The sequence below is a fragment of the Candoia aspera genome, chromosome 1, assembly GCF_035149785.1.
Source record: "Candoia aspera isolate rCanAsp1 chromosome 1, rCanAsp1.hap2, whole genome shotgun sequence".
Taxonomy (NCBI): Eukaryota; Metazoa; Chordata; class Lepidosauria; order Squamata; family Boidae; genus Candoia; species Candoia aspera.
Window position 1 is genome coordinate 183,324,839 of NC_086153.1, and position 12,986 is coordinate 183,337,824.

A 12,986-nucleotide genomic window follows, 5' to 3' on the forward strand; every position below is an offset into this window, starting at 1 on the left:
TCAATCGGTTAATTTTTTTTTTTGCTTCCCTTTTTCTAGGTAGAGGACTGAAGGTAAGCATCATCATCATTATTATTATTATTATTATTATTATTATTATGTTCTCCTAATTCCAGAAAAAAATATTTAAAAAATTATTAAAATAAAATAATAAAATATACAACAACAACAGTGTTGAATATGATACTTCAAAAGTAAGCATCATGGAGGAGAGAAAAAAGCAAATTCAATTTATTTATTTATTAGAGAAATACCAAATACCAGTAAATAAACAAAGAAACAGAAAAAAAGAAAAAAATAGTGATTAAGGAAGGAAGGAAGGATGGACAACTGATGTTTTAAAATGCCTAAGAAAACGTCTGGTGCCTGAATGGTATAAGAGCAAATACCAGATGACTGACCACGGTAATAGCACTAAAATGACAGGGTGCCATTGGCCTTTTGGCTAAGATCAAATATAGTATCTGAGAAGGCCTTTTCCTACCCAGCATCAATCAGAGTCTGGAAAAAGTCTCTTGAAGAAAACTTATTTGGGTATTTAGGCCCTAAGTCATGGCAGTACTAACAATAAATATTCTTGTGAACAGGAAAAAAAAAGTTTCCTTAGGGTGTGTACTCTAGGAGAAGCCTAAGCAGATTGTTGGATTCTTTTTTAAGGCAGTGGGAGACAGAAACCAGAACACTAGAATACGTCTATCCCATTTGGCAACACAGCCCTGTCTGCTCTGAAATTTCGGATCTTAAGTTAGGAAATTACATCTCAGGGCTAAATGGGCCTAGCCTGTGCTTAGTCCTGCCTTTCATGCTGAAAACATTTTCTAGCAATCAGGGAAGACTTTCCACAATCATGTCAGTTTATGCTTTATTGTGAAATGTGAAAAAGCTGAAAAACTATTTCTTGAGATTTTTTTAAAAAAATACTATTTGGCTCAGATAAATTTGTCTTCTTACCTTATAGGGTCAAAAAGGAGAACCTGGAGTAGTCCCAGTGGTAAGTTAGTGTCTGTGCATCTGTGTGTGTGTGTGTGTGTGTGTGATATTACTCTTCACTGACAAGCATTTTATAGAATGTAATCTGAAAAACTCTTTATTCATTTGGGATGCAGTTAGGCTATATTTTTTTACTATATAGATCTGGGCTCTTTAGGGAAAAAATACCAATACTGTATATAGATATTAGAATAGAATATACTATAAATATATATATATTTCTTTACCTGCCAACTTGTGAGGAACAGACACCAGGAATGGTTATTGCCATGTGCCATGCGTACTGTAGCACATAACCCAGTTTCTCTTACTGCTCTCCCCAGGATATATGTTTCTCTACTATGGGAATATTTCTCTTAAGGGGATAGAACCATCAAAGCAAGGTTTTAGTTACTAAAACCTTAGTAAACTTTTAAAAAAACTTTTAAAAAAACTTTTAAAAAACTTTTAATAAACTTTTTATTAAAATTATTATTATTATAAAATTATTTATTTAAAATTATTATTATTATTATTATTTTAATAAACTTTTAGGACTAGTTACTAAACTAGTGTTTGGCACAAGTAGTGTTTGGCACAAGTAGTGTTTGGCACTTTGGGAGCTGTCTTTTCTACCCAAACCAAGAAATATCTCCAAATAAAAGTGACAGCTAACTGGGGCTTGCTTGATCTCTCTCTTTTTCGCTCTTTCCTTCTGATGCGTCCATGCTGCTTCAGTCAATCAAAATGAAACAGATCATAAGACATACATGCATCCATCCATCATAACAACATAAATATAATAAAATGCATATCCATGCAAAATATATTATCAAAATATATATAATCAGTGTAACAATTACGTTGCCAGTGCCCATTACTCATCTCAGATAACCTCCATTCATTCTAGCACTTGTAGTGCTAGAAAATATGGTTGGTCAATGGTGGGATATTGGTGCTTGGACAGCTGATGTCAAAACTGATTAATGCTTATTTCTTCAAAGTATATGGCAGGTAAATCTGGGAAACTTTGCTAGTCTGTGTAACTCTATGCAAACATAGGAAACACAAGCAGGACAAAAGCAGAATACTGTAGTGCTCTTCTGCCCGTTTTTCCCAGCAATTTCAGATATACTTCATTAAATAGTAGGTGTCTTGATTAGAATCCATTGATGGATGTAATCTGCATGAAATTATGTAGATACATCCTACATGAAATTAAAACCATTTGGCGGTAGCACTCAATACATATTATGAGAGTAATATGTAATTTAACAATGTGTTGCATCAAGAAACAATACTTTTCATCTGTCCAGAATCTTCTGCCATTTTACTCCATTGAATGAACAAGGGTTTTAGGATTATGAGAGATTCACTTTTTCCGTCAATGTATTATATTATATATACCATTTTCTTGTCATTTTTTAAGCTAAAAAGCCACAAAAAAGCTTTCTGGTAGGGAAGATTCTTTATCTCCTGGTCCTTTTCTGTATTTCTCCAGCTTTACAATGTCATGATTGTGATGCAGTGTAAAGAACTCTATACACTATTTCACATGTGATAGCACCACAGATATGTATAATGGTATTGTGAAGTTAGCTGTCCTATTTTTTTCTTTTTCTAATGGAATAATTGTCTGCTACAGAGGAAATGGGAAAGGCAAATATCTCAAACTTCCTGCTTTTATCTGTCTCCTGCTGGGCAAGGATACAAATTTTGCATGATTAATCCATTCCCAAATAAGGTTGAGCACCTATATAAACAGTATAACTGTTTTATAATGCATCTGCCCATAACACAGGCTACTGAAGCAGGGTCCAAGTGAGAGTCTTCTTTCATACTAGTTTGTTGGGTTTTCATGTTTTATTTGATGGAAATGCAATGGAGAATCTCCACAATTTGTTTCTGGTAAGCGTTTTATTGCAAAAACAAAACAAAACAAAAAAAACACTGGCTATCCTGCAGTGGATTATGCTGATGTACTCCCACATATTTAACCATTTGATTCAGTCTCTCTTTCTTCCCCCTTCCCAAATACATCAGTAGTTTTGAATATGCCTACAGGTGGTTTTACACAGTTTTTTTTAAATATTCATACTCTGAATTTTAGCATTACAAAATTCTCCTAGGGTACTGATGTCCCTTCCCCAACTTCCTTTTCAGTTATTTGGTACAACTGCTAAATTATTTTTATCAGTTATGTAACAAGGAGGTAAATGCTATTTCTATTTCAGTTATTGGTTTAAAATAGAGTTTGTACTGTATAGTTTTGCTAAGAAGGAAAACCCCTTCTTTTTGAATTGATTGAAGACTTACATCATTAATTTTGCATTGCTTATGATGCTGCATAGTTGGGAGGGTTTGCCCTCATCCTTACCATTTGTGTTCCCCTTAGGAGACAGAAGGTTGGCTGGATATGACAGCAGTTTCATATTCTGTAGTACCAGATAGATTGGGAAGGGAGAAAAAATATAGAAGGAGGTAGAGATTGGAGACAAAGACCTCCACATCTCTATTTTTTAAAAGTATTTCTGTCCTTTGTACAAGGCTTCATACTCCACAGAAGAGCAAGCCAGGTTTGGTTGCCCCTGGCTGAAAATACACCGAACAGGAAGCTACAGCTCTTCTTGTTCATTTCATAACTGTATCCTGGATGACATAGATGTCTCTAGGGCACATTCTCTGCTTAATTTGACCCTTAAAATGCCTTTATCTTTTTTTTTTAAAGTAATCTACAAAAAGACTTTGGCTTGAAAGTATTCAGCGTGTTGACAGTATGCTAAAGGTCAGGGGTAGAATGAATCCCAGGCTGGATTGAGAAGTTACAGGACCAACTTCAAGGCTTGGTGTTGCTGAGCATTTGCCAGAGCCCATGGCTTGGTGTGGAATCGGAGGGGATTGCTAATCCCTAACTTTTGACCTTCCTTCGTATTACAACTGCCTATTCACCTGTTTTTGCTAATCAGGGGAGCAATGATCAAAGGAAAGAAACAAATAACCTGTGCTTATCTTGGGTTCTTATTTGGTCCCAACCTCTTCCAATATGGTGCTTTTGAGAAGTATTAGGATTCTTCCCAGTTCCCAGAATCCCAGGTGACTTGGCCATTGAGAGTTCTAGGATTATAGGAGTTGAAGTCCAGCACATCTAGAGGGCAGTGTATTGGGGAATTGGTGTAGGTATAGGACTCAAAAAATAGAGCAAGCAAGTAAACAGCAAGAACAATGAAGAGGAAGACTACCTTGAAAGCATAATGAGGGCATGAAACTGACACTGATGCACATCTGTGTTTGATGTAAATTATCTCTGTGTGTTTGAGTAAAGGGCACATGGAACAGAACAATAGACACTAAATAAATAGACAAAGAAATAAAGTCTAGCAATTACCGGTGTCTGAGGTTTTCCATTTCCCTTTCCCTTTCTTTTCCTAATGGAAGTTATCAAAGAGAAAAAGATGATATGTTTGCTACAGGCATTACCATGTCCTAGTATGTTATTAAAGTTTATGTCTCCTTTTTGTCAAATAGGTTACAGGTATAAGAGGACGGTCTGGACAACCTGTAAGTTATCACTCCTAGTATTCTTTGTAGAAGCATGAATAGTTTCCTAGTAGAGAATCATTTTAATGGCCACTTACCTTTTTTTTAGTATGATGGTAAACAAAGTATTATGGAGAGATGGGGAATCCATAGTGGCTTATTGCCTTTACCTAAAGCTGAATCTGTGGCTTCTGGGGAATTCTACATTAAAATCCAGCTACATGAAGATAGATCATATTTTATGGCAGTGGTTTTCCATATCAATGTCTTTGCCAAGGAGCAAATTCTAGGGCACATTATCATTTTTTGCAAAGTATGGGCAACCTTGTTGGAATCCTCCCAACCATCCTTTATGGACCCAGATTATGACCTGAAGTTCTTTTTTGTTACTTCATATAACAGGGAAAGATTAGCAGCAATGGATAAGTTGCAAGAAAGTTTTACCATTATCAGTTTTCTTGCTTATTAATTCCCAAATAAGGTCCAGAGACCCAAGCGGTTCTTATCACACAGTTTAAAATCGCTATGGCAATGTACACAACCAAGGAGAGTGGCAATAAATCTATGCACTTATTATTTAATTTCATACCTGTGGTATTATCACTATTTTATTAAATGCCCATAACTGTTCTAATCATTGATTTAGGGACCTCCAGGTTCACAAGGACCCAGAGGAGCTCAAGGACCAAAAGGAAGACCGGTGAGTTGGAAAGCATTCTTTCAAGGACAGTTTAAAAGATTGCTATACTCTCCCCAGATGTCTGAGATGAAATGTTTTTGGGTCAGAGCTACCTAGGTTTGGCTTCTTTTTGAGAGAAGAGATCATTAAAGTTTGGTGGCATTCTATAATGTTTGATTCATAAATATAAAAGTAAGTTAGCTTCAGGAAAACAGCATAAACACTCGTAGTAAATCCACTGCTCTTTCCAGAGATGTACATGGTGCCTTTGAGCCCCTACCTCCTTCCAAATATCACTCTTGCACTCTCTGATTCATTTTATCTCCCAAACTTTGCATTCTTTCACATACAATGAGTCACATACCCAAACAGTTCTCACATTCCATGGATGACTAAAAAAAAAAAATCCACCTCTGATAATTAGTCCTCAGAAAGTGGCATCTACCACTTATCCTTGGTATTTATCTGTAAAAGAGATGATCTGTCACCCCCTGGTTAGAATGTATAATGCCATATATAGTAATTTACTCCACTCTGGTTTTTTAAAAAAGGATTCTAAACGTAAAATTTCCAATCACCAATCCAAAGATAAGCACTGAAACATTCCAATCACCAATTCAACTTTATAGTAAAAGCAGTAGTGATTAAGCATAACAGTAAACTTAGAGGTATAAATCAGAACAATTCATTAAGCTATGAACCAATAGGATCAGTATAAATACAAATACAATGCATTTTGACTGAGCATGGAAAGGACTACAAGGTCAGTAGCACTAAAATGTTTCTTTGAAGGGTCTGAAGGTAGGGCCACCAAAGAAAAAGTCCTGTTCCTTCCGACTGTATCTTCCAGATTAATGGAATCTAGAGTAGAGCCACAAGGGAAAGTTGGAATGCATGGCGGACCAATATGAGATGAGGCACTCCTTTCAGTTTTTAGGTTCCAAATTACTTAGGACTTTAAGGGTAAAATACCAATACCAGGAAAGCAGAAAGAAGAAAATAGTTACCATTTATTCCTTCACAAAGTCATGTTCAGGCAATACGAATAAATGTAGACCCAACCATTTGAGTAGAGGCAAGCAGTCCCTTCCTTCCATTAACTGCTGTGGTGTCAGTGAAGATATGGTCATTCATATGCATATTGTACTGTAGAGGCCTTTCCATGTACCCATGTGAAGGCTTCCATGTAATCCTGCAGTATACACACATATATAGTGAAGTCACTATGTACACCCCACTCAGGTAAGCCGCCCTGTACATAGGAAACACCACATCTTTACTGAGGTCACAGCATGGCTTATGGGGGAAGGTTATCAGTGCTTGCATGGTAAATTAAAAACCTCTCTCTTTCTTCCCTGAATAAGAACAGAATGAGTGTAACATGGCCCCATCCAGTTAAAGTAGTCAGAAATCCAGGTGTTGAATGCCACAGTATTTGAATCTTCTGCCATCTCCAAGGACAATTCCAGATGTGATCCAAACCTTAAGCTGCAGTATGAAACATGGAGATTCAGAGAAGTCTTCAGTGAACCTATGGCTATGAAGGAGTTTGTAGTATTTGCAAACAAGGAACAGATATGTGAGGGTTTATCTAAGAAACAAGGTAGGTAGAAGAGAAAATTTTAACAAATGTAGCTTTTCAGGCAAGTCATACCTACTGAAATTCCCATTTTGCTAGAAGCCCTGTCATAGCTGATATCAAGCACCTCTACATCTTTATCATTAGGATGAGGTGGTTGGCAGAGAACTTGGGAAGTGTCAGAGTGTCAGATAGGAGCTACTGAAGCTGAAGTGCTGAAGAGATGTCGGAAAGGTGACATGGGTCAGCAGTTGCATCACCGGCAATCATCTATAGCACCATAGTGTTGTGGACAACGCAGCAGCTGTGTCTGATCTGATAACCCAAGTTAGTTTTGTTAGATTTTTAGCAGAAGTAGGCAATTTAATCCAACCCATCTTGGCCAATAGTGCATGATATCTGGAAAGTCCCAGGTTGCTAACTCTTGATCTCGCTTTTTAAAGCTGCATTAGGAGCTTTATATTTAATGTTTGTGTGTGTGCGCTGAATTAATTGATATGAATGAATAATTCAGTAACTTGACTGTATGCTTTAGGAACTGCTGAAACATTTCTCAAATATATTTAGGTATTGAATAGGGAAGTAGTGCAAGAGTAAGTGTGTTGAAGTGCCATCTAGTGGCCCTCCCCAGCAAATACTTTTTATAAATGTTTATAAATTTTCTTGAATTGTGGGAGTAACTGACATAAGAGACCTGTATGGCTTGCTTTTGGATAATTGAATTTTCAGCTGTTGACATGTTTCTCAAATAATTGAGCCACCAATGTTTTTTTGCAAAAAAGTAGTGTAATTTTCATTTCAGTTGTGTTGTTGTTGTTCTTTGAATTCTGATTAAGTATTTTTGTGAGTAGATAGCTCTAATCTTAACACTTTACTGTTGTGTACACTTTTACACAAGTAGTATAATATGCACCAATAAACTAATGTAATACTAATATATAAAGAAATAGCATATAAGCCTTTAACATGCAACCATAAATGTACCTATGATGTAAACCTATAGAATGGAGTGGTCCCATCTCCAATTTCCATATATCAGAATATCTGACATTTTGATATAAAAAAGGTGAAAATCCTTACTTGGTATTTTAATTGAATAATCATAATACTGAAGGTTTAAAAACTCTTGACATATTACTTGCAAAGCTGGTGTTAGAGACAATGATACTTACCAGTTAAGAAGGTAACAGATATAATGATCTTTATAATTACATGCAAGGTTTTTTAAGAAGCAGAAATAAATGAAAATCTGATCTCTTAGACCCAGGTTTTACTCGGGCAGAATAATCCAAACCCTTCCGCTCAACCCTAGCAGAATGAGACTACGGGGAGGCTTCACTGCGTTGTCTGGGTGGCCACATTTATCCCATATGCTTCATTAGGCCAACTCAAAGCGCCAATGTGGTGGGTCCAACATGGAAAATTTCAGGAATCGGTATGGGTATTATGACTTTAAAGCTACTGGATCTTAAATCCCCCAGTTTCCCTAAGAGAGACGCAGATGTGATCCCACACATTAGCTTAGTTAAAAGCCTGGTAAAGCTGCTGCCTATCCCACCATGATTAGCCTGAAGCCAGGTTTTTTGGAAGTGATGGGCAAGCTGCCATGACTGCACACCTTTCCTGGCTTCCCCTCCCATGGAAATCCTTTAATCTGCAAGCTTTTGCAGAATAGTTCTATAAAAGCCAGAATAAGCTTTTTTTCCCTCTCACATTTGCTTGGGTATTATGAATAAGTTCTTAAGCAGTACTGAGTTATTCTTCTCTTGACCTCCTTTATTCAGCCATCAACTTCGTTCATTTGCTTTCAGAGCAGTAGAGCAGTGCATAAATGGACCAGGCTACAGAATATATTAGATTACATTACCAAGTCACTTCAGATTTTATTCCAAACAGATTCATGAAATATTTGCACTTATTGTCTTCTGATTTTTCCAGCTGTCTTCCAAACAGCCTGTTCTACTTTTAACATACATTTTTGCTCCATACTCTCTGCCAATATAAATCTGGAATGGTATTCATAGACTTCGAGATATTTCTCTGAATTTATGCCTGCATAAATGGAAATCAAAGCTACTTGTGTGCATGCTTGTTTGTATTTAAACCTTACAGAGATGCAAAACAGGTAGTTTTGACTTTGTTAACTAGAAATGTCTGACATCCACAAAATTAATTTCCTGCTTTAATATTAATTTACTTCAGCAATTTCAACATATGTCCATTCCAAGGATTTTTTAAATTTATGATTAGCAATTCTTAGAACATACTTTATTGTCTCTTAGAGGTCAAGGACATTCATTGGACAGAACACTGCTGATGAAAAATATTAATCCCTGGATTCGTAATTCTTCCAAGAGAAAATGTGAGAATGAAAGTAGCAAAATCTTTCATTTTAGATCTTGTTATTTAAAAATGTGTTACTTAGCAATAAGCTGTTTGGTGTCAGTTCCATTTAAATGAATAAGATTTGCTCATGAATAAGGTATCTGCTGGTTTATCATTTGAGAGATCTCAGTTCCTGTGTAAATGTGATTGGAAATACTTAGTGCAGTGAAGACTCCATGGGAACACTGTAACTTTGGAAGCAGGTTTATGGATGCATCAGTTGTTGGACCTAATGATCAAAATGATTTATACACTGTCTACATGATGGATGTGTAGGCTTTCTTTAAATATGCTTTATATCTGCTCTCTTTTTAGGGTGGCCGTGGTCCTCCAGGAATGGATGGGGAACCTGGTGTACCTGGACAACCTGGTGACCCTGGGCCTCCTGGACAACCATCCACAGGGCCAGATGGCATCGGCAGAGTGAGTGACAATAATAAACCCAATTACCTACATTTAATTAACCCAATTACCTACATTTGCATGCTCTGATAATAATAAATTGAATGATAAACTAAGCACACAGACTGGATTCGCAAATACATCAGATTAAAATGTGATTGGCTAGCTTGTTGCGATGTACAAAAGGTTTCAAATCTGAAACGTCCCTGTTCAAAATGGATGGTTTGATCTTACTGGTAGCAGTTGAAACACTTGAAACTTTTCCAGAATGATGAAAATAACCTTTTCTGAACTCAAAACAACTGGTTTGAACTCTTAACAGGGCATGTCAAGCTGAAAATGTTTTGAATTTGGAGCATTTTATACATACTCTACTAACCTGAGGCTGAATATGTCATGTCACCCCTACCTTTTTAGCCTTCCAGAGGGCTGTGAAGACCTGGCTTTTCCCCCAAGTATTGGGCTAGGATGGGGGGTTGAGCTGTGAGGATGTTTGGTCTGATGCCTGGGGGGAAGGATATGGTTTTAACTATGTTCTATTGATTGTTGTGAGCCACCTAGAATCATTGTAGAGGGAGCACTAACACAGTGCTGCAAGGAAGACCAGCTAGAACTCAATTATCAGAAAACAGTGGTGAACAAAAATTGAACTGATGTATTTAACATGATCATGCTCTCTGTATGTACCATTTTCCACCTTCTGTCTCATTAAAGATTACAGTGTGAAGTCAACTTTTGGAGTGGTTGAAGGCTATACCCAAATCTTTTGGGAGCCACACAAGATGCACCTTGCTATAGACATGTGATAAAACAGTGAGGATTTCCAATAGATTTCCATCAGATTATTATCAATTATATACTCATATACTGCACCCCTATGATCCTTGATAGGGTCATCTCCTTCTCACACTCCATGCACATTAATAGAAGTTTATGTCTTTTTCTCTTTTCCCAGTGTAAGATTTCAGAGGAAACTGGAGGTTCCCAAACATTTTCCTTGGGCTTTTATAACCGTTCTCACCTCCTGCTCCCACTGCCATTGACTATAATCTTTCTACATAGTTTTTGGGAGTTTAAGCCTCAGTGATCCCATGGACCTTGGTAGATGGTGCAAAAAGAATAGAAAAGATATTCCTGTCCTCTCCAGTGCTTCAGAAGAAAACAGTCTTTGAAGCTGCAGTGTTGTTTCCTTGTTTCTACAAAATTTAAACCTGTCATTCATAATGCTTTAAGAAGAATTGTGAATTTCAGTGATACCTGACTTACTGGTGACATTTCAGAAAGGTTAGATCAACAAAAAAGAAACACAGAATGTTAGGAGTTTTGCAGAACAAAGACTGTGGTTTTCATGAGCAGTAAACAGTGTTTTAAATATCTGTGTATACTGATATTTAGCCTGGGCTTTTGTGTCTTGCAGAAAGTTTAATTAGTGTGGATTTAATTATAAATTGTTCCTTTTAAATTAAGTCTGGCATTTTTTATCACAACTTGAGAGAGAACAGAATCACCATTACGGGGCTTGCAGGTAACTGGTTAAGAACCTTGGATAATTTAATTTATGCTAATTTCTCAAATTCTTGAACATCAAGCCTCTATGAAAATATGATACATTTTGTTTTATTAAATTTGGCATATCTTTGGAAACAAAGGCAATCTGAACCATAGGAGATTCAGGGTTGAATTCAAATGATTAGTAAACTTTGGAATCAGTCATCCTCAAGGAAAAACGTAAAGCAAATATACATTCAGCTGTAACGAAACTTGTGTTTCTCTCCAAAGAGAAACTACTTTGAAACCACCATTTCAAAGACCACTGAAATCTGGTTGATAAAAAGAAGTATTAATTGTTAGCAGATGCTGGGAAAGCCTTTAGCCCAGGAGAGGTCAAAAAAGTCACACACCAAGCATTTCTATACAAATAATTTATTTACAGAAAGCAAAACAAAAGCAAAACATATTTAAAGGACTTAGCTCCCCTTTGGAGCAAGCCTTGCTTGGCTACATTGCCGGCAGAGAAAAAAGAGGAAGTAAGAAACAAGTCCGGGCAGGATCCTCCTCCCCCCCAGGCAATTTGCATGAAGCACGTGAAAGGAGACAATCAAATACAACCTCTTCACCCGGCCAAAATGATGAGGTACAACAGCAGTCTTAATCGTTAGTAGGAAAACCTCAACACTCCCCTTTTTACACTATAGATTAAGATGCAAACCAATCTTCTCTGACAACTTTATATGTCTTTCCATTCACATTACTTTACCATTATCTCCCCTTTGGTTTAACAAAGCTACCATTCTTCCTGTGTTTTTCCAAACCTAGGTTGTTATAATTCCAAGGCTTTTTAATGTGAAATGGCTTTTCATGCAGGCTTCAAAATCAAGCCTTTGTTTTTCTGTTGATGTGAACAGCAGCAAATCATCAACATAAATGCACAGATACATACAGCCTTGTTTGTCCTTCTTCATATATACACAGGGATCTGCTTTTGCTTTTTCAAAACCAAAATTCTGCAGTTTTTCATCTACTTTTTGGTTCCAGGATCTAGCAGCTTGTTTTAACCCATAGATTGACTTCTGCAGTTCACAGACTAGATTCTCCCCTTTTTCATAGCCAGGGGGTTGCTGCATGTATAATCTGTGGTCTAAATCACCATAGAGAAATGCAGTCTGAATGTCATAGTGGTTAACTGACATTCGTTTTAGTGCAACTTTTAACAGTAATCTAATTGATTCACCTTTAGTAACTGGTGCAAAAGTCTTGTCAAAGTCTAAATCTTTCCTTTGAGTGAACCCTTTTGCAACCAACCTTGCTTTATATTTTTGGATTTTGCCATCAGCATCCCTTTTCAGTTTGAAAACCCACCTACAACCCAGACAGCGTTCACTGGGAGGTAGATTTACCAGTTTCCATGTTTTATTTTCTTTCAAGGATGCTAATTCCTGTTGCATGGCAGAATGCCAATTCTGTGCAATCTCAGGTGGTAAAGCATTCACTTGTTCTAAAGACTCAGGTTCTGTGAATATGTGAAAAGCCTTTACTGTTTCAGCCTGAAAACGTGATGGAGGAACGCCTTTATTACTCCTCTGAGATCTACGAGGTAATACAGGGCTTAAATTTTGACTCCTATCACTTTGAGAAGCATCTGTCTCATCAGACAGATCTTCAGTTTGCTTTTCTGGTTTAATGTCCTCATCAGGCAAAAGATCACCATCAGCAAGTCCTTGCTGTTCTCTTGTGGTGGTCAGATCAACTGGAGAGCTAGAATTTAATCTCCCCCAGTTTTGTTCAGCAAAAGAAGCGCTTTTGCTAATTATTCATTTCTCTCCCATTATGAACCTGTAGCTCCTCTGGCTTTGTTCATAGCCAACAAAGATGGCTTTCTTTGTTGTGGGGCCTCCTTTCCTTCTCTGCTGTTTTGGAATGTGAACCCATGCAGTG

At 37.0% G+C, this 12,986-nt stretch overlaps 1 protein-coding gene across 1 annotated transcript in view; it reads left to right on the forward strand.

Annotated features, from left to right (window-relative positions):
• Positions 1-12,986, forward strand: part of COL5A2 (collagen type V alpha 2 chain) — a 149,938-nt gene that overhangs the window by 69,200 nt on the left and 67,752 nt on the right. The window contains exons 3-7 of the mRNA XM_063318081.1: positions 40-53; positions 959-991; positions 4,495-4,527; positions 5,153-5,206; positions 9,465-9,572. Coding sequence (XP_063174151.1) covers positions 40-53; positions 959-991; positions 4,495-4,527; positions 5,153-5,206; positions 9,465-9,572 — 242 coding nt within the window. The remainder of the gene's footprint in view (positions 1-39; positions 54-958; positions 992-4,494; positions 4,528-5,152; positions 5,207-9,464; positions 9,573-12,986) is intronic.